At 44.7% G+C, this 23292-nt stretch overlaps 1 protein-coding gene across 1 annotated transcript in view; it reads right to left on the bottom strand.

Moving 5' to 3' along the window:
• Nucleotides 1–23292, bottom strand: part of LOC139557864 (sortilin-like) — a 51358-nt gene that overhangs the window by 7325 nt on the left and 20741 nt on the right. The window contains exons 10-11 of the mRNA XM_071373135.1: nt 2412–2567; nt 797–1006 (exon numbers count right to left, since the gene is read on the bottom strand). Coding sequence (XP_071229236.1) covers nt 797–1006; nt 2412–2567 — 366 coding nt within the window. The remainder of the gene's footprint in view (nt 1–796; nt 1007–2411; nt 2568–23292) is intronic.

A 23292-nucleotide genomic window follows, 5' to 3' on the forward strand; every position in this document is an offset into this window, starting at 1 on the left:
ACTAGCACCGATTTAGCTGATAGTCATTACAAGTAAAGCAACTGTGGTTATCTACCTTAGTAGAATTTTCACTGACTAAGTCGCTCTGGGTAAAAGCGTCTGCTGGGCCTCCCATGTGGCGCAGTGGTCTAAGGCACTGCATCACTGTGCCAATAGAGATTCTGGGTTCGAGTCCAGGCTCTCTTTTTGTTATTAACAACAACAAAAAAATGTACTTGCATTTCTTTAGTGGTCTGACTCATACTTTATTTCTCAAGAAAAGCTAAATGTTTCTTTTTTTGGTTTTGATTTTTTAACATTCTCTCTCCTCGTTGGAACAAGGGCATCCCTGTCGGGTTAGGCCGGCAGGGATGCCCTTGTCCCAACACGCACTGGTGACTCCTGTGGTGGGCCGGGTGCAGTACACGGTGTTTCCTCCGACATATTGGTGCGGCTGGCTTCCGGGTTATGGGCATTGTGAAGAAGCAGTGCAGTTGGGTCGTGTTTCGGAGGCCGGCTCTCAACCGTCGCCTGTATGGGAGTTGCGGCGACGAGACTAACTACCAATTGGATACCACAACCTGGGTAAAATTAAGAGCGTCTGCTGAAATGACCAAAACACATAGGGTATTATCACAGAGATTGTATCGCCGGGAGTCAGAGGGGTTAGTGGTCAGGAGAGGACCGAGTCAAGCCTGGAACTCCGAGTGTTAACGCTTGATCAGACTCTGGCACAACGACCTGCCGTTTTTTTTCCCTTAGTCAAATTGACACAGTCATGAACAGGTGAATGAGTAAGGTGATGTGTGCGATTTACCGTGAGCCATGATGAGTCCTACAGCGTTTGGTTCACTGAGAGGCAGCATGGGGACGTTCAGCTTCATAGCCGTGCTGTACGCTGCGTGGATGTGGAGACTGCACTTGTCGGGGTCTTTGGCTGTGGAGTCACACTTGGTGTTGGCAGGCTTCTGCAGGGGCACCCATTCCCCTCCCTGGTCGAAGGACACCACGGACTGCACCGAGCCGTCTGGACAACAATACAACAAGAGATATTTACACTCCCCACGTATTTATTTGGACAGTGAAGCTATTTTTTTATGTATTATTTGTCTCTATACTCCAGCATTTTGGATTTTTCGATCAAATATTTCATGAGGCGACAGTACAGAAATGAAAGCACTTTATGTATCTTTTGTGCATCTTGTCCCTCCATTTGAATAAGTATTTGGACAAATTAACTGATAGTATAGTGTATTAAAGTAAGAACAAGGATCACACACCACCAAAAATAATGCTATCCTCCCCCATTATTGGTAATACTGAGAGGTTAGCATGTCTTGTGGGTATGATCTGTACCCCTGTAACTTTCACTCATTATTCTCGCTAAAATCATGGTAGCATCCACTTTAAAATGTAGAAGTGTTCAGAAACATATTTTATTCTTATTTACAATAAAATTGACACAATACATTATTTACCATTCATTTCTATTGGGCGCACATGTAGTCATTGTATGCTAGGAAAATGAGACCAAATACTACATTTTTGACTACATTATAATGCACACAAGTGAATTTGTCCATATACTTATAACATCTTCAAATGGGGGGACTAGATACATAAAGTGCTGTCATTTCTAAACAGTAAAACAAATATGCATGAAAATACCCTAAAATAAAAAAGGTAACATTCTGTACTGTCGCCTCATATGAAACAAATCCCAAATACTGGCGTAAAGAGACTAAAAGTTGTAGCTTCACTGTCCATATAAATACATGTTTTAATATTTCACCTTTATTTAACCGGTTGAGAACAAGTTCTCATTTACAACTGCGACCTGGCCAAGATAAAGCAAAGCAGTGCGACCAAAAACAACAGAGTTACACAAACAAACGTACAGTCAATAACACAAAAGAAAAGAAAGATTTTTCTATTTATATACAGTGTGTGCAAATGTAGAAGAGTAGGGAGGTAGGCAATAAATAGGCCCCAGAGGCAAAAATAAATACAATTTAGTATTAATACTGGACTGATAGATGTGCAGATGATGATGATGAGCAAATAGAGATACTGGGGTGCAAAAGAGCAAGAGGATAAATAACAATATGGGGATGAGGTAGTTGAGTGTGCTATTTACAGATTGGCTGTGTACAGGTACAGTGATCGGTAAGCTGCTCAGACAGCTGATGCTTAAAGTTAGGGGAGTGTATATATAATCCAGTGTATATGGTTCTACTGGTCTTTCTGAGCTGCTGTAGACATGCAGCTGAATTCACACTGAACAGCTAAGGAAAGTCATACTGGGCCTCAATTGGCATATAATACACCGTAGACTGAGGACACAGGAGTCTGAGTGCTCTAAGTGTTGGGGCATTTAAAGCAGGTGTGTGTGTGTGTCTATGCTTGCATTTAGGTGTGTGTGTAGACCTTACCCTCTGCCAGTATACTGGTGATGAAGACCCCTCGTAGAGAGGTGACGTTGGTGAAGTCAGTGTCGCCCCCTGTGGTGGTGTAGAGGTGACGCTCCAGAGACTTAGAGTACACTGTACCCCTGTCGTCTGACACGTAGATGCTGCCATAGCCTGTGTCTGGGCACATATAGGAGAGAGACAGTTCTATTACTGTATTAGAGGAAGAGAGGAGGTGAAGAGGAAAGGAGGAACAGAGGATGAGATGGGAGGAGGAGAGTAGAAGAGGAAGAGAGATTTACTCTCTAAAACAGATAGATTATGATGGAGATTTTTTTTATTTACGTTACTTAGATGGAGATGGGTACGTCAATAGACTTAAGGATTTTAAAACAGTGCCTCTGTCATAGAGAACGTACATGGTGCCAACGCCAGTGTCTAGACACATACAGAACCAAGTCACGATCCATTTAGAAACTTAAAGAGAGCTGTGTTAAGATGGGGAAGTAGTGACTGCAGGCTACAACATGGTTCCTGAAGTGCATTTAGAAACTTAAAGAGAGCTGTATTAAGAGGAGAAAGGGGAATAAGTGAAGAAGAGGAAGACAGGAATAGAAGAGTAGAGGACAATGGGACATGAAAGGATGAAAAGAGGACAGAACATTGGTCCTGTTAAGGTCATATCCAACATGGTTAACTAGAGGGACAGGAGAGAACATTGGTCCTGTTAGGGTCATATCCAACATGGTTAACTAGAGGGACAGGAGAGAACATTGATCCTGTTAGGGTCATATCCAACATGGTTAACTAGAGGGACAGGAAGAGGAGAGAACATTGGTCCTGTTAGGGTCATATCCAACATGGTTAACTAGAGGGACAGGAAGAGGAGAGAACATTGGTCCTGTTAGGGTCATATCCAACATGGTTAACTAGAGGGACAGGAAGAGGAGAGAACATTGGTCCTGTTAGGGTCATATCCAACATGGTTAACTAGAGGGACAGGAGAGAACATTGGTCCTGTTAGGGTCATATCCAACATGGTTAACTAGAGGGACAGGAAGAGGAGAGAACATTGATCCTGTTAGGGTCATATCCAACATGGTTAACTAGAGGGACAGGAAGAGGAGAGAACATTGGTCCTGTTAGGGTCATATCCAACATGGTTAACTAGAGGGACAGGAAGAGGAGAGAACATTGGTCCTGTTAGGGTCATATCCAACATGGTTAACTAGAGGGACAGGAAGAGGAGAGAACATTGGTCCTGTTAGGGTCATATCCAACATGGTTAACTAGAGGGACAGGAAGAGGAGAGAACATTGGTCCTGTTAAGGTCATATCCAACATGGTTAACTAGAGGGACAGGAGAGAACATTGATCCTGTTAGGGTCATATCCAACATGGTTAACTAGAGGGACAGGAGAGAACATTGGTCCTGTTAGGGTCATATCCAACATGGTTAACTAGAGGGACAGGAAGAGGAGAGAACATTGGTCCTGTTAGGGTCATATCCAACATGGTTAACTAGAGGGACAGGAAGAGGAGAGAACATTGGTCCTGTTAGGGTCATATCCAACATGGTTAACTAGAGGGACAGGAGAGAACATTGGTCCTGTTAGGGTCATATCCAACATGGTTAACTAGAGGGACAGGAAGAGGAGAGAACATTGATCCTGTTAGGGTCATATCCAACATGGTTAACTAGAGGGACAGGAAGAGGAGAGAACATTGGTCCTGTTAGGGTCATATCCAACATGGTTAACTAGAGGGACAGGAAGAGGAGAGAACATTGGTCCTGTTAGGGTCATATCCAACATGGTTAACTAGAGGGACAGGAAGAGGAGAGAACATTGGTCCTGTTAGGGTCATATCCAACATGGTTAACTAGAGGGACAGGAGAGAACATTGGTCCTGTTAAGGTCATATCCAACATGGTTAACTAGAGGGACAGGAAGAGGAGAGAACATTGGTCCTGTTAGGGTCATATCCAACATGGTTAACTAGAGGGACAGGAAGAGGAGAGAACATTGGTCCTGTTAAGGTCATATCCAACATGGTTAACTAGAGGGACAGGAGAGAACATTGATCCTGTTAGGGTCATATCCAACATGGTTAACTAGAGGGACAGGAGAGAACATTGGTCCTGTTAGGGTCATATCCAACATGGTTAACTAGAGGGACAGGAAGAGGAGAGAACATTGGTCCTGTTAGGGTCATATCCAACATGGTTAACTAGAGGGACAGGAAGAGGAGAGAACATTGGTCCTGTTAAGGTCATATCCAACATGGTTAACTAGAGGGACAGGAAGAGGAGAGAACATTGGTCCTGTTAAGGTCATATCCAACATGGTTAACTAGAGGGACAGGAGAGAACATTGATCCTGTTAGGGTCATATCCAACATGGTTAACTAGAGGGACAGGAGAGAACATTGGTCCTGTTAGGGTCATATCCAACATGGTTAACTAGAGGGACAGGAAGAGGAGAGAACATTGGTCCTGTTAGGGTCATATCCAACATGGTTAACTAGAGGGACAGGAAGAGGAGAGAACATTGGTCCTGTTAAGGTCATATCCAACATGGTTAACTAGAGGGACAGGAAGAGGAGAGAACATTGGTCCTGTTAAGGTCATATCCAACATGGTTAACTAGAGGGACAGGAGAGAACATTGGTCCTGTTAGGGTCATATCCAACATGGTTAACTAGAGGGACAGGAAGAGGAGAGAACATTGATCCTGTTAGGGTCATATCCAACATGGTTAACTAGAGGGACAGGAAGAGGAGAGAACATTGGTCCTGTTAGGGTCATATCCAACATGGTTAACTAGAGGGACAGGAAGAGGAGAGAACATTGGTCCTGTTAAGGTCATATCCAACATGGTTAACTAGAGGGACAGGAGAGAACATTGATCCTGTTAGGGTCATATCCAACATGGTTAACTAGAGGGACAGGAGAGAACATTGATCCTGTTAAGGTCATATCCAACATGGTTAACTAGAGGGACAGGAAGAGGAGAGAACATTGATCCTGTTAGGGTCATATCCAACATGGTTAACTAGAGAGACAGGAGAGAACATTGATCCTGTTAGGGTCATATCCAACATGGTTAACTAGAGGGACAGGAAGAGGAGAGAACATTGGTCCTGTTAAGGTCATATCCAACATGGTTAACTAGAGGGACAGGAAGAGGAGAGAACATTGATCCTGTTAGGGTCATATCCAACATGGTTAACTAGAGGGACAGGAAGAGGAGAGAACATTGGTCCTGTTAAGGTCATATCCAACATGGTTAACTAGAGGGACAGGAAGAGGAGAGAACATTGGTCCTGTTAGGGTCATATCCAACATGGTTAACTAGAGGGACAGGAAGAGGAGAGAACATTGGTCCTGTTAGGGTCATATCCAACATGGTTAACTAGAGGGACAGGAGAGAACATTGGTCCTGTTAAGGTCATATCCAACATGGTTAACTAGAAGGACAGGAAGAGGAGAGAACATTGGTCCTGTTAGGGTCATATCCAACATGGTTAACTAGAGGGACAGGAAGAGGAGAGAACATTGGTCCTGTTAAGGTCATATCCAACATGGTTAACTAGAGGGACAGGAAGAGGAGAGAACCTTGGTCCTGTTAAGGTCATATCCAACATGGTTAACTAGAGGGACAGGAGAGAACATTGGTCCTGTTAAGGTCATATCCAACATGGTTAACTAGAGGGACAGGAAGAGGAGAGAACATTGGTCCTGTTAAGGTCATATCCAACATGGTTAACTAGAGGGACAGGAGAGAACATTGATCCTGTTAGGGTCATATCCAACATGGTTAACTAGAGGGACAGGAGAGAACATTGATCCTGTTAGGGTCATATCCAACATGGTTAACTAGAGGGACAGGAAGAGGAGAGAACATTGGTCCTGTTAGGGTCATATCCAACATGGTTAACTAGAGGGACAGGAAGAGGAGAGAACATTGGTCCTGTTAAGGTCATATCCAACATGGTTAACTAGAGGGACAGGAGAGAACATTGATCCTGTTAGGGTCATATCCAACATGGTTAACTAGAGGGACAGGAGAGAACATTGATCCTGTTAGGGTCATATCCAACATGGTTAACTAGAGGGACAGGAAGAGGAGAGAACATTGGTCCTGTTAAGGTCATATCCAACATGGTTAACTAGAGGGACAGGAAGAGGAGAGAACATTGATCCTGTTAGGGTCATATCCAACATGGTTAACTAGAGGGACAGGAAGAGGAGAGAACATTGGTCCTGTTAAGGTCATATCCAACATGGTTAACTAGAGGGACAGGAAGAGGAGAGAACATTGGTCCTGTTAGGGTCATATCCAACATGGTTAACTAGAGGGACAGGAAGAGGAGAGAACATTGGTCCTGTTAGGGTCATATCCAACATGGTTAACTAGAGGGACAGGAAGAGGGAACATTGATCCTGTTAGGGTCATATCCAACATGGTTAACTAGAGGGACAGGAGAGAACATTGGTCCTGTTAGGGTCATATCCAACATGGTTAACTAGAGGGACAGGAGAGAACATTGGTCCTGTTAGGGTCATATCCAACATGGTTAACTAGAGGGACAGGAAGAGGAGAGAACATTGGTCCTGTTAGGGTCATATCCAACATGGTTAACTAGAGGGACAGGAGAGAACATTGGTCCTGTTAGGGTCATATCCAACATGGTTAACTAGAGGGACAGGAAGAGGAGAGAACATTGGTCCTGTTAGGGTCATATCCAACATGGTTAACTAGAGGGACAGGAGAGAACATTGATCCTGTTAGGGTCATATCCAACATGGTTAACTAGAGGGACAGGAAGAGGAGAGAACATTGATCCTGTTAGGGTCATATCCAACATGGTTAACTAGAGGGACAGGAGAGAACATTGGTCCTGTTAAGGTCATATCCAACATGGTTAACTAGAGGGACAGGAAGAGGAGAGAACATTGATCCTGTTAGGGTCATATCCAACATGGTTAACTAGAGGGACAGGAAGAGGAGAGAACATTGGTCCTGTTAAGGTCATATCCAACATGGTTAACTAGAGGGACAGGAAGAGGAGAGAACATTGGTCCTGTTAAGGTCATATCCAACATGGTTAACTAGAGGGACAGGAAGAGGAGAGAACATTGGTCCTGTTAAGGTCATATCCAACATGGTTAACTAGAGGGACAGGAGAGAACATTGATCCTGTTAGGGTCATATCCAACATGGTTAACTAGAGGGACAGGAGAGAACATTGGTCCTGTTAGGGTCATATCCAACATGGTTAACTAGAGGGACAGGAAGAGGAGAGAACATTGGTCCTGTTAGGGTCATATCCAACATGGTTAACTAGAGGGACAGGAAGAGGAGAGAACATTGGTCCTGTTAAGGTCATATCCAACATGGTTAACTAGAGGGACAGGAAGAGGAGAGAACATTGGTCCTGTTAAGGTCATATCCAACATGGTTAACTAGAGGGACAGGAGAGAACATTGGTCCTGTTAGGGTCATATCCAACATGGTTAACTAGAGGGACAGGAAGAGGAGAGAACATTGATCCTGTTAGGGTCATATCCAACATGGTTAACTAGAGGGACAGGAAGAGGAGAGAACATTGGTCCTGTTAGGGTCATATCCAACATGGTTAACTAGAGGGACAGGAAGAGGAGAGAACATTGGTCCTGTTAAGGTCATATCCAACATGGTTAACTAGAGGGACAGGAAGAGGAGAGAACATTGGTCCTGTTAGGGTCATATCCAACATGGTTAACTAGAGGGACAGGAAGAGGAGAGAACATTGGTCCTGTTAAGGTCATATCCAACATGGTTAACTAGAGGGACAGGAGAGAACATTGATCCTGTTAGGGTCATATCCAACATGGTTAACTAGAGGGACAGGAGAGAACATTGATCCTGTTAGGGTCATATCCAACATGGTTAACTAGAGGGACAGGAAGAGGAGAGAACATTGGTCCTGTTAAGGTCATATCCAACATGGTTAACTAGAGGGACAGGAAGAGGAGAGAACATTGATCCTGTTAGGGTCATATCCAACATGGTTAACTAGAGGGACAGGAAGAGGAGAGAACATTGGTCCTGTTAAGGTCATATCCAACATGGTTAACTAGAGGGACAGGAAGAGGAGAGAACATTGGTCCTGTTAGGGTCATATCCAACATGGTTAACTAGAGGGACAGGAAGAGGAGAGAACATTGGTCCTGTTAGGGTCATATCCAACATGGTTAACTAGAGGGACAGGAAGAGGGAACATTGATCCTGTTAGGGTCATATCCAACATGGTTAACTAGAGGGACAGGAGAGAACATTGGTCCTGTTAGGGTCATATCCAACATGGTTAACTAGAGGGACAGGAAGAGGAGAGAACATTGGTCCTGTTAAGGTCATATCCAACATGGTTAACTAGAGGGACAGGAAGAGGAGAGAACATTGGTCCTGTTAGGGTCATATCCAACATGGTTAACTAGAGGGACAGGAAGAGGAGAGAACATTGGTCCTGTTAAGGTCATATCCAACATGGTTAACTAGAGGGACAGGAGAGAACATTGATCCTGTTAGGGTCATATCCAACATGGTTAACTAGAGGGACAGGAGAGAACATTGATCCTGTTAGGGTCATATCCAACATGGTTAACTAGAGGGACAGGAAGAGGAGAGAACATTGGTCCTGTTAAGGTCATATCCAACATGGTTAACTAGAGGGACAGGAAGAGGAGAGAACATTGATCCTGTTAGGGTCATATCCAACATGGTTAACTAGAGGGACAGGAAGAGGAGAGAACATTGGTCCTGTTAAGGTCATATCCAACATGGTTAACTAGAGGGACAGGAAGAGGAGAGAACATTGGTCCTGTTAGGGTCATATCCAACATGGTTAACTAGAGGGACAGGAAGAGGAGAGAACATTGGTCCTGTTAGGGTCATATCCAACATGGTTAACTAGAGGGACAGGAAGAGGGAACATTGATCCTGTTAGGGTCATATCCAACATGGTTAACTAGAGGGACAGGAGAGAACATTGGTCCTGTTAGGGTCATATCCAACATGGTTAACTAGAGGGACAGGAGAGAACATTGGTCCTGTTAGGGTCATATCCAACATGGTTAACTAGAGGGACAGGAAGAGGAGAGAACATTGGTCCTGTTAGGGTCATATCCAACATGGTTAACTAGAGGGACAGGAGAGAACATTGGTCCTGTTAGGGTCATATCCAACATGGTTAACTAGAGGGACAGGAAGAGGAGAGAACATTGGTCCTGTTAGGGTCATATCCAACATGGTTAACTAGAGGGACAGGAGAGAACATTGATCCTGTTAGGGTCATATCCAACATGGTTAACTAGAGGGACAGGAAGAGGAGAGAACATTGATCCTGTTAGGGTCATATCCAACATGGTTAACTAGAGGGACAGGAGAGAACATTGGTCCTGTTAAGGTCATATCCAACATGGTTAACTAGAGGGACAGGAAGAGGAGAGAACATTGGTCCTGTTAAGGTCATATCCAACATGGTTAACTAGAGGGACAGGAAGAGGAGAGAACATTGGTCCTGTTAAGGTCATATCCAACATGGTTAACTAGAGGGACAGGAGAGAACATTGATCCTGTTAGGGTCATATCCAACATGGTTAACTAGAGGGACAGGAGAGAACATTGGTCCTGTTAGGGTCATATCCAACATGGTTAACTAGAGGGACAGGAAGAGGAGAGAACATTGGTCCTGTTAGGGTCATATCCAACATGGTTAACTAGAGGGACAGGAAGAGGAGAGAACATTGGTCCTGTTAGGGTCATATCCAACATGGTTAACTAGAGGGACAGGAAGAGGAGAGAACATTGGTCCTGTTAAGGTCATATCCAACATGGTTAACTAGAGGGACAGGAAGAGGAGAGAACATTGGTCCTGTTAAGGTCATATCCAACATGGTTAACTAGAGGGACAGGAAGAGGAGAGAACATTGGTCCTGTTAAGGTCATATCCAACATGGTTAACTAGAGGGACAGGAGAGAACATTGGTCCTGTTAGGGTCATATCCAACATGGTTAACTAGAGGGACAGGAAGAGGAGAGAACATTGATCCTGTTAGGGTCATATCCAACATGGTTAACTAGAGGGACAGGAAGAGGAGAGAACATTGGTCCTGTTAGGGTCATATCCAACATGGTTAACTAGAGGGACAGGAAGAGGAGAGAACATTGGTCCTGTTAGGGTCATATCCAACATGGTTAACTAGAGGGACAGGAAGAGGAGAGAACATTGGTCCTGTTAAGGTCATATCCAACATGGTTAACTAGAGGGACAGGAAGAGGAGAGAACAGTGTCCTGTTAAGGTCATATCCAACATGGTTAACTAGAGGGACAGGAAGAGGAGAGAACATTGGTCCTGTTAGGGTCATATCCAACATGGTTAACTAGAGGGACAGGAAGAGGAGAGAACATTGGTCCTGTTAAGGTCATATCCAGCATGGTTAACTAGAGGGACAGGAGAGAACATTGGTCCTGTTAGGGTCATATCCAACATGGTTAACTAGAGGGACAGGAAGAGGAGGGAACATTGGTCCTGTTAGGGTCATATCCAACATGGTTAACTAGAGGGACAGGAGAGAACATTGGTCCTGTTAGGGTCATATCCAACATGGTTAACTAGAGGGACAGGAGAGAACATTGGTCCTGTTAAGGTCATATCCAACATGGTTAACTAGAGGGACAGGAAGAGGAGAGAACATTGGTCCTGTTAGGGTCATATCCAACATGGTTAACTAGAGGGACAGGAAGAGGAGAGAACATTGGTCCTGTTAGGGTCATATCCAACATGGTTAACTAGAGGGACAGGAAGAGGAGAGAACATTGGTCCTGTTAGGGTCATATCCAACATGGTTAACTAGAGGGACAGGAAGAGGAGAGAACATTGGTCCTGTTAGGGTCATATCCAACATGGTTAACTAGAGGGACAGGAAGAGGAGAGAACATTGATCCTGTTAGGGTCATATCCAACATGGTTAACTAGAGGGACAGGAAGAGGAGAGAACATTGATCCTGTTAGGGTCATATCCAACATGGTTAACAGAGGGACAGGAAGAGGAGAGAACATTGGTCCTGTTAGGGTCATATCCAACATGGTTAACTAGAGGGACAGGAGAGAACATTGGTCCTGTTAGGGTCATATCCAACATGGTTAACTAGAGGGACAGGAGAGAACATTGATCCTGTTAGGGTCATATCCAACATGGTTAACTAGAGGGACAGGAAGAGGAGAGAACATTGGTCCTGTTAAGGTCATATCCAACATGGTTAACTAGAGGGACAGGAAGAGGAGAGAACATTGGTCCTGTTAGGGTCATATCCAACATGGTTAACTAGAGGGACAGGAGAGAACATTGGTCCTGTTAGGGTCATATCCAACATGGTTAACTAGAGGGACAGGAAGAGAACATTGGTCCTGTTAGGGTCATATCCAACATGGTTAACTAGAGGGACAGGAAGAGGAGAGAACATTGGTCCTGTTAGGGTCATATCCAACATGGTTAACTAGAGGGACAGGAGAGAACATTGGTCCTGTTAGGGTCATATCCAACATGGTTAACTAGAGGGACAGGAAGAGGAGAGAACATTGGTCCTGTTAGGGTCATATCCAACATGGTTAACTAGAGGGACAGGAAGAGGAGAGAACATTGGTCCTGTTAGGGTCATATCCAACATGGTTAACTAGAGGAACAGGAGAGAACATTGGTCCTGTTAGGGTCATATCCAACATGGTTAACTAGAGGGACAGGAAGAGGAGAGAACATTGGTCCTGTTAGGGTCATATCCAACATGGTTAACTAGAGGGACAGGAAGAGGAGAGAACATTGGTCCTGTTAAGGTCATATCCAACATGGTTAACTAGAGGGACAGGAAGAGGAGAGAACATTGGTCCTGTTAAGGTCATATCCAACATGGTTAACTAGAGGGACAGGAAGAGGAGAGAACATTGGTCCTGTTAGGGTCATATCCAACATGGTTAACTAGAGGGACAGGAGAGAACATTGGTCCTGTTAGGGTCATATCCAACATGGTTAACTAGAGGGACAGGAAGAGAACATTGGTCCTGTTAGGGTCATATCCAACATGGTTAACTAGAGGGACAGGAGAGAACATTGGTCCTGTTAGGGTCATATCCAACATGGTTAACTAGAGGGACAGGAGAGAACATTGGTCCTGTTAGGGTCATATCCAACATGGTTAACTAGAGGGACAGGAAGAGGAGAGAACATTGGTCCTGTTAGGGTCATATCCAACATGGTTAACTAGAGGGACAGGAAGAGGAGAGAACATTGGTCCTGTTAGGGTCATATCCAACATGGTTAACTAGAGGAACAGGAGAGAACATTGGTCCTGTTAGGGTCATATCCAACATGGTTAAATAGAGGGACAGGAAGAGGAGAGAACATTGGTCCTGTTAGGGTCATATCCAACATGGTTAACTAGAGGGACAGGAAGAGGAGAGAACATTGGTCCTGTTAAGGTCATATCCAACATGGTTAACTAGAGGGACAGGAGAGAACATTGGTCCTGTTAGGGTCATATCCAACATGGTTAAATAGAGGGACAGGAAGAGGAGAGAACATTGGTCCTGTTAGGGTCATATCCAACATGGTTAACTAGAGGGACAGGAGAGAACATTGGTCCTGTTAGGGTCATATCCAACATGGTTAACTAGAGGGACAGGAGAGAACATTGGTCCTGTTAGGGTCATATCCAACATGGTTAACTAGAGGGACAGGAAGAGGAGAGAACATTGGTCCTGTTAGGGTCATATCCAACATTGTTAACTAGAGGGACAGGAAGAGGAGAGAACATTGGTCCTGTTAGGGTCATATCCAACATGGTTAACTAGAGGGACAGGAAGAGGAGAGAACATTGGTCCTGTTAGGGTCATATCCAACATGGTTAACTAGAGGGACAGGAAGAGGAGAGAACATTGGTCCTGTTAGGGTCATATCCAACATGGTTAACTAGAGGGACAGGAAGAGGAGAGAACATTGGTCCTGTTAGGGTCATATCCAACATGGTTAACTAGAGGGACAGGAAGAGGAGAGAACATTGATCCTGTTAGGGTCATATCCAACATGGTTAACTAGAGGGACAGGAAGAGGAGAGAACATTGGTCCTGTTAGGGTCATATCCAACATGGTTAACTAGAGGGACAGGAGAGAACATTGGTCCTGTTAGGGTCATATCCAACATGGTTAACTAGAGGGACAGGAGAGAACATTGATCCTGTTAGGGTCATATCCAACATGGTTAACTAGAGGGACAGGAAGAGGAGAGAACATTGGTCCTGTTAGGGTCATATCCAACATGGTTAACTAGAGGGACAGGAGAGAACATTGGTCCTGTTAGGGTCATATCCAACATGGTTAACTAGAGGAACAGGAGAGAACATTGGTCCTGTTAGGGTCATATCCAACATGGTTAACTAGAGGGACAGGAAGAGGAGAGAACATTGGTCCTGTTAGGGTCATATCCAACATGGTTAACTAGAGGGACAGGAGAGAACATTGGTCCTGTTAGGGTCATATCCAACATGGTTAACTAGAGGGACAGGAAGAGGAGAGAACATTGGTCCTGTTAGGGTCATATCCAACATGGTTAACTAGAGGGACAGGAAGAGGAGAGAACATTGGTCCTGTTAAGGTCATATCCAACATGGTTAACTAGAGGGACAGGAAGAGGAGAGAACATTGGTCCTGTTAGGGTCATATCCAACATGGTTAACTAGAGGGACAGGAGAGAACATTGGTCCTGTTAGGGTCATATCCAACATGGTTAACTAGAGGGACAGGAGAGAACATTGGTCCTGTTAGGGTCATATCCAACATGGTTAACTAGAGGGACAGGGAGAGGAGAGAACATTGGTCCTGTTAGGGTCATATCCAACATGGTTAACTAGAGGGACAGGAAGAGGAGAGAACATTGGTCCTGTTAGGGTCATATCCAACATGGTTAACTAGAGGGACAGGAAGAGGAGAGAACATTGGTCCTGTTAGGGTCATATCCAACATGGTTAACTAGAGGGACAGGAGAGAACATTGGTCCTGTTAGGGTCATATCCAACATGGTTAACTAGAGGAACAGGAGAGAACATTGGTCCTGTTAGGGTCATATCCAACATGGTTAACTAGAGGGACAGGAAGAGGAGAGAACATTGGTCCTGTTAGGGTCATATCCAACATGGTTAACTAGAGGGACAGGAGAGAACATTGGTCCTGTTAGGGTCATATCCAACATGGTTAACTAGAGGGACAGGAAGAGGAGAGAACATTGGTCCTGTTAGGGTCATATCCAACATGGTTAACTAGAGGGACAGGAAGAGGAGAGAACATTGGTCCTGTTAAGGTCATATCCAACATGGTTAACTAGAGGGACAGGAAGAGGAGAGAACATTGGTCCTGTTAGGGTCATATCCAACATGGTTAACTAGAGGGACAGGAGAGAACATTGGTCCTGTTAGGGTCATATCCAACATGGTTAACTAGAGGGACAGGAGAGAACATTGGTCCTGTTAGGGTCATATCCAACATGCTTAACTAGAGGGACAGGGAGAGGAGAGAACATTGGTCCTGTTAGGGTCATATCCAACATGGTTAACTAGAGGGACAGGAAGAGGAGAGAACATTGGTCCTGTTAGGGTCATATCCAACATGGTTAACTAGAGGGACAGGAGAGAACATTGGTCCTGTTAGGGTCATATCCAACATGGTTAACTAGAGGGACAGGAAGAGGAGGGAACATTGGTCCTGTTAGGGTCATATCCAACATGGTTAACTAGAGGGACAGGAGAGAACATTGGTCCTGTTAGGGTCATATCCAACATGGTTAACTAGAGGGACAGGAAGAGGGAACATTGGTCCTGTTAAGGTCATATCCAACATGGTTAACTAGAGGGACAGGAAGAGGAGAGAACATTGGTCCTGTTAAGGTCATATCCAACATGGTTAACTAGAGGGACAGGAGAGAACATTGGTCCTGTTAAGGTCATATCCAACATGGTTAACTAGAGGGACAGGAAGAGGAGAGAACATTGGTCCTGTTAGGGTCATATCCAACATGGTTAACTAGAGGGACAGGAAGAGGAGAGAACATTGATCCTGTTAAGGTCATATCCAACATGGTTAACTAGAGGGACAGGAAGAGGAGGGAACATTGGTCCTGTTAGGGTCATATCCAACATGGTTAACTAGAGGGACAGGAGAGAACATTGGTCCTGTTAAGGTCATATCCAACATGGTTAACTAGAGGGACAGGAGAGAACATTGGTCCTGTTAGGGTCATATCCAACATGGTTAACTAGAGGGACAGGAGAGAACATTGGTCCTGTTAGGGTCATATCCAACATGGTTAACTAGAGGGACAGGAAGAGGGAACATTGGTCCTGTTAAGGTCATATCCAACATGGTTAACTAGAGGGACAGGAAGAGGAGAGAACATTGGTCCTGTTAAGGTCATATCCAACATGGTTAACTAGAGGGACAGGAAGAGGAGAGAACATTGATCCTGTTAGGGTCATATCCAACATGGTTAACTAGAGGGACAGGAAGAGGAGAGAACATTGGTCCTGTTAAGGTCATATCCAACATGGTTAACTAGAGGGACAGGAAGAGGAGAGAACATTGGTCCTGTTAGGGTCATATCCAACATGGTTAACTAGAGGGACAGGAAGAGGAGAGAACATTGGTCCTGTTAGGGTCATATCCAACATGGTTAACTAGAGGGACAGGAAGAGGGAACATTGATCCTGTTAGGGTCATATCCAACATGGTTAACTAGAGGGACAGGAGAGAACATTGGTCCTGTTAGGGTCATATCCAACATGGTTAACTAGAGGGACAGGAGAGAACATTGGTCCTGTTAGGGTCATATCCAACATGGTTAACTAGAGGGACAGGAAGAGGAGAGAACATTGGTCCTGTTAGGGTCATATCCAACATGGTTAACTAGAGGGACAGGAGAGAACATTGGTCCTGTTAGGGTCATATCCAACATGGTTAACTAGAGGGACAGGAAGAGGAGAGAACATTGGTCCTGTTAGGGTCATATCCAACATGGTTAACTAGAGGGACAGGAGAGAACATTGATCCTGTTAGGGTCATATCCAACATGGTTAACTAGAGGGACAGGAAGAGGAGAGAACATTGATCCTGTTAGGGTCATATCCAACATGGTTAACTAGAGGGACAGGAGAGAACATTGGTCCTGTTAAGGTCATATCCAACATGGTTAACTAGAGGGACAGGAAGAGGAGAGAACATTGGTCCTGTTAAGGTCATATCCAACATGGTTAACTAGAGGGACAGGAAGAGGAGAGAACATTGGTCCTGTTAAGGTCATATCCAACATGGTTAACTAGAGGGACAGGAGAGAACATTGATCCTGTTAGGGTCATATCCAACATGGTTAACTAGAGGGACAGGAGAGAACATTGGTCCTGTTAGGGTCATATCCAACATGGTTAACTAGAGGGACAGGAAGAGGAGAGAACATTGGTCCTGTTAGGGTCATATCCAACATGGTTAACTAGAGGGACAGGAAGAGGAGAGAACATTGGTCCTGTTAGGGTCATATCCAACATGGTTAACTAGAGGGACAGGAAGAGGAGAGAACATTGGTCCTGTTAAGGTCATATCCAACATGGTTAACTAGAGGGACAGGAAGAGGAGAGAACATTGGTCCTGTTAAGGTCATATCCAACATGGTTAACTAGAGGGACAGGAAGAGGAGAGAACATTGGTCCTGTTAAGGTCATATCCAACATGGTTAACTAGAGGGACAGGAGAGAACATTGGTCCTGTTAGGGTCATATCCAACATGGTTAACTAGAGGGACAGGAAGAGGAGAGAACATTGATCCTGTTAGGGTCATATCCAACATGGTTAACTAGAGGGACAGGAAGAGGAGAGAACATTGGTCCTGTTAGGGTCATATCCAACATGGTTAACTAGAGGGACAGGAAGAGGAGAGAACATTGGTCCTGTTAGGGTCATATCCAACATGGTTAACTAGAGGGACAGGAAGAGGAGAGAACATTGGTCCTGTTAAGGTCATATCCAACATGGTTAACTAGAGGGACAGGAAGAGGAGAGAACAGTGTCCTGTTAAGGTCATATCCAACATGGTTAACTAGAGGGACAGGAAGAGGAGAGAACATTGGTCCTGTTAGGGTCATATCCAACATGGTTAACTAGAGGGACAGGAAGAGGAGAGAACATTGGTCCTGTTAAGGTCATATCCAACATGGTTAACTAGAGGGACAGGAGAGAACATTGGTCCTGTTAGGGTCATATCCAACATGGTTAACTAGAGGGACAGGAAGAGGAGGGAACATTGGTCCTGTTAGGGTCATATCCAACATGGTTAACTAGAGGGACAGGAGAGAACATTGGTCCTGTTAGGGTCATATCCAACATGGTTAACTAGAGGGACAGGAGAGAACATTGGTCCTGTTAAGGTCATATCCAACATGGTTAACTAGAGGGACAGGAAGAGGAGAGAACATTGGTCCTGTTAGGGTCATATCCAACATGGTTAACTAGAGGGACAGGAAGAGGAGAGAACATTGGTCCTGTTAGGGTCATATCCAACATGGTTAACTAGAGGGACAGGAAGAGGAGAGAACATTGGTCCTGTTAGGGTCATATCCAACATGGTTAACTAGAGGGACAGGAAGAGGAGAGAACATTGGTCCTGTTAGGGTCATATCCAACATGGTTAACTAGAGGGACAGGAAGAGGAGAGAACATTGATCCTGTTAGGGTCATATCCAACATGGTTAACTAGAGGGACAGGAAGAGGAGAGAACATTGATCCTGTTAGGGTCATATCCAACATGGTTAACAGAGGGACAGGAAGAGGAGAGAACATTGGTCCTGTTAGGGTCATATCCAACATGGTTAACTAGAGGGACAGGAGAGAACATTGGTCCTGTTAGGGTCATATCCAACATGGTTAACTAGAGGGACAGGAGAGAACATTGATCCTGTTAGGGTCATATCCAACATGGTTAACTAGAGGGACAGGAAGAGGAGAGAACATTGGTCCTGTTAAGGTCATATCCAACATGGTTAACTAGAGGGACAGGAAGAGGAGAGAACATTGGTCCTGTTAGGGTCATATCCAACATGGTTAACTAGAGGGACAGGAGAGAACATTGGTCCTGTTAGGGTCATATCCAACATGGTTAACTAGAGGGACAGGAAGAGAACATTGGTCCTGTTAGGGTCATATCCAACATGGTTAACTAGAGGGACAGGAAGAGGAGAGAACATTGGTCCTGTTAGGGTCATATCCAACATGGTTAACTAGAGGGACAGGAGAGAACATTGGTCCTGTTAGGGTCATATCCAACATGGTTAACTAGAGGGACAGGAAGAGGAGAGAACATTGGTCCTGTTAGGGTCATATCCAACATGGTTAACTAGAGGGACAGGAAGAGGAGAGAACATTGGTCCTGTTAGGGTCATATCCAACATGGTTAACTAGAGGAACAGGAGAGAACATTGGTCCTGTTAGGGTCATATCCAACATGGTTAACTAGAGGGACAGGAAGAGGAGAGAACATTGGTCCTGTTAGGGTCATATCCAACATGGTTAACTAGAGGGACAGGAAGAGGAGAGAACATTGGTCCTGTTAAGGTCATATCCAACATGGTTAACTAGAGGGACAGGAAGAGGAGAGAACATTGGTCCTGTTAGGGTCATATCCAACATGGTTAACTAGAGGGACAGGAGAGAACATTGGTCCTGTTAGGGTCATATCCAACATGGTTAACTAGAGGGACAGGAAGAGAACATTGGTCCTGTTAGGGTCATATCCAACATGGTTAACTAGAGGGACAGGAAGAGGAGAGAACATTGGTCCTGTTAGGGTCATATCCAACATGGTTAACTAGAGGGACAGGAGAGAACATTGGTCCTGTTAGGGTCATATCCAACATGGTTAACTAGAGGGACAGGAAGAGGAGAGAACATTGGTCCTGTTAGGGTCATATCCAACATGGTTAACTAGAGGGACAGGAAGAGGAGAGAACATTGGTCCTGTTAGGGTCATATCCAACATGGTTAACTAGAGGAACAGGAGAGAACATTGGTCCTGTTAGGGTCATATCCAACATGGTTAAATAGAGGGACAGGAAGAGGAGAGAACATTGGTCCTGTTAGGGTCATATCCAACATGGTTAACTAGAGGGACAGGAAGAGGAGAGAACATTGGTCCTGTTAAGGTCATATCCAACATGGTTAACTAGAGGGACAGGAGAGAACATTGGTCCTGTTAGGGTCATATCCAACATGGTTAAATAGAGGGACAGGAAGAGGAGAGAACATTGGTCCTGTTAGGGTCATATCCAACATGGTTAACTAGAGGGACAGGAGAGAACATTGGTCCTGTTAGGGTCATATCCAACATGGTTAACTAGAGGGACAGGAGAGAACATTGGTCCTGTTAGGGTCATATCCAACATGGTTAACTAGAGGGACAGGAAGAGGAGAGAACATTGGTCCTGTTAGGGTCATATCCAACATTGTTAACTAGAGGGACAGGAAGAGGAGAGAACATTGGTCCTGTTAGGGTCATATCCAACATGGTTAACTAGAGGGACAGGAAGAGGAGAGAACATTGGTCCTGTTAGGGTCATATCCAACATGGTTAACTAGAGGGACAGGAAGAGGAGAGAACATTGGTCCTGTTAGGGTCATATCCAACATGGTTAACTAGAGGGACAGGAAGAGGAGAGAACATTGGTCCTGTTAGGGTCATATCCAACATGGTTAACTAGAGGGACAGGAAGAGGAGAGAACATTGATCCTGTTAGGGTCATATCCAACATGGTTAACTAGAGGGACAGGAAGAGGAGAGAACATTGGTCCTGTTAGGGTCATATCCAACATGGTTAACTAGAGGGACAGGAGAGAACATTGGTCCTGTTAGGGTCATATCCAACATGGTTAACTAGAGGGACAGGAGAGAACATTGATCCTGTTAGGGTCATATCCAACATGGTTAACTAGAGGGACAGGAAGAGGAGAGAACATTGGTCCTGTTAGGGTCATATCCAACATGGTTAACTAGAGGGACAGGAGAGAACATTGGTCCTGTTAGGGTCATATCCAACATGGTTAACTAGAGGAACAGGAGAGAACATTGGTCCTGTTAGGGTCATATCCAACATGGTTAACTAGAGGGACAGGAAGAGGAGAGAACATTGGTCCTGTTAGGGTCATATCCAACATGGTTAACTAGAGGGACAGGAGAGAACATTGGTCCTGTTAGGGTCATATCCAACATGGTTAACTAGAGGGACAGGAAGAGGAGAGAACATTGGTCCTGTTAGGGTCATATCCAACATGGTTAACTAGAGGGACAGGAAGAGGAGAGAACATTGGTCCTGTTAAGGTCATATCCAACATGGTTAACTAGAGGGACAGGAAGAGGAGAGAACATTGGTCCTGTTAGGGTCATATCCAACATGGTTAACTAGAGGGACAGGAGAGAACATTGGTCCTGTTAGGGTCATATCCAACATGGTTAACTAGAGGGACAGGAGAGAACATTGGTCCTGTTAGGGTCATATCCAACATGGTTAACTAGAGGGACAGGGAGAGGAGAGAACATTGGTCCTGTTAGGGTCATATCCAACATGGTTAACTAGAGGGACAGGAAGAGGAGAGAACATTGGTCCTGTTAGGGTCATATCCAACATGGTTAACTAGAGGGACAGGAAGAGGAGAGAACATTGGTCCTGTTAGGGTCATATCCAACATGGTTAACTAGAGGGACAGGAGAGAACATTGGTCCTGTTAGGGTCATATCCAACATGGTTAACTAGAGGAACAGGAGAGAACATTGGTCCTGTTAGGGTCATATCCAACATGGTTAACTAGAGGGACAGGAAGAGGAGAGAACATTGGTCCTGTTAGGGTCATATCCAACATGGTTAACTAGAGGGACAGGAGAGAACATTGGTCCTGTTAGGGTCATATCCAACATGGTTAACTAGAGGGACAGGAAGAGGAGAGAACATTGGTCCTGTTAGGGTCATATCCAACATGGTTAACTAGAGGGACAGGAAGAGGAGAGAACATTGGTCCTGTTAAGGTCATATCCAACATGGTTAACTAGAGGGACAGGAAGAGGAGAGAACATTGGTCCTGTTAGGGTCATATCCAACATGGTTAACTAGAGGGACAGGAGAGAACATTGGTCCTGTTAGGGTCATATCCAACATGGTTAACTAGAGGGACAGGAGAGAACATTGGTCCTGTTAGGGTCATATCCAACATGCTTAACTAGAGGGACAGGGAGAGGAGAGAACATTGGTCCTGTTAGGGTCATATCCAACATGGTTAACTAGAGGGACAGGAAGAGGAGAGAACATTGGTCCTGTTAGGGTCATATCCAACATGGTTAACTAGAGGGACAGGAGAGAACATTGGTCCTGTTAGGGTCATATCCAACATGGTTAACTAGAGGGACAGGAAGAGGAGGGAACATTGGTCCTGTTAGGGTCATATCCAACATGGTTAACTAGAGGGACAGGAGAGAACATTGGTCCTGTTAGGGTCATATCCAACATGGTTAACTAGAGGGACAGGAAGAGGGAACATTGGTCCTGTTAAGGTCATATCCAACATGGTTAACTAGAGGGACAGGAAGAGGAGAGAACATTGGTCCTGTTAAGGTCATATCCAACATGGTTAACTAGAGGGACAGGAGAGAACATTGGTCCTGTTAAGGTCATATCCAACATGGTTAACTAGAGGGACAGGAAGAGGAGAGAACATTGGTCCTGTTAGGGTCATATCCAACATGGTTAACTAGAGGGACAGGAAGAGGAGAGAACATTGATCCTGTTAAGGTCATATCCAACATGGTTAACTAGAGGGACAGGAAGAGGAGGGAACATTGGTCCTGTTAGGGTCATATCCAACATGGTTAACTAGAGGGACAGGAGAGAACATTGGTCCTGTTAAGGTCATATCCAACATGGTTAACTAGAGGGACAGGAGAGAACATTGGTCCTGTTAGGGTCATATCCAACATGGTTAACTAGAGGGACAGGAGAGAACATTGGTCCTGTTAGGGTCATATCCAACATGGTTAACTAGAGGGACAGGAAGAGGGAACATTGGTCCTGTTAAGGTCATATCCAACATGGTTAACTAGAGGGACAGGAAGAGGAGAGAACATTGGTCCTGTTAAGGTCATATCCAACATGGTTAACTAGAGGGACAGGAGAGAACATTGGTCCTGTTAGGGTCATATCCAACATGGTTAACTAGAGGGACAGGAAGAGGGAACATTGGTCCTGTTAAGGTCATATCCAACATGGTTAACTAGAGGGACAGGAAGAGGAGAGAACATTGGTCTTGTTAAGGTCATATCCAACATGGTTAACTAGAGGGACAGGAGAGAACATTGGTCCTGTTAAGGTCATATCCAACATGGTTAACTAGAGGGACAGGAAGAGGAGAGAACATTGGTCCTGTTAGGGTCATATCCAACATGGTTAACTAGAGGGACAGGAAGAGGAGAGAACATTGGTCCTGTTAGGGTCATATCCAACATGGTTAACTAGAGGGACAGGAGAGAACATTGGTCCTGTTAGGGTCATATCCAACATGGTTAACTAGAGGGACAGGAGAGAACATTGGTCCTGTTAGGGTCATATCCAACATGGTTAACTAGAGGGACAGGAAGAGGAGAGAACATTGGTCCTGTTAGGGTCATATCCAACATGGTTAACTAGAGGGACAGGAGAGAACATTGGTCCTGTTAGGGTCATATCCAACATGGTTAACTAGAGGGACAGGAAGAGGAGAGAACATTGGTCCTGTTAGGGTCATATCCAACATG

The sequence above is a fragment of the Salvelinus alpinus genome, chromosome 28 (assembly GCF_045679555.1).
Source record: "Salvelinus alpinus chromosome 28, SLU_Salpinus.1, whole genome shotgun sequence".
Taxonomy (NCBI): Eukaryota; Metazoa; Chordata; class Actinopteri; order Salmoniformes; family Salmonidae; genus Salvelinus; species Salvelinus alpinus.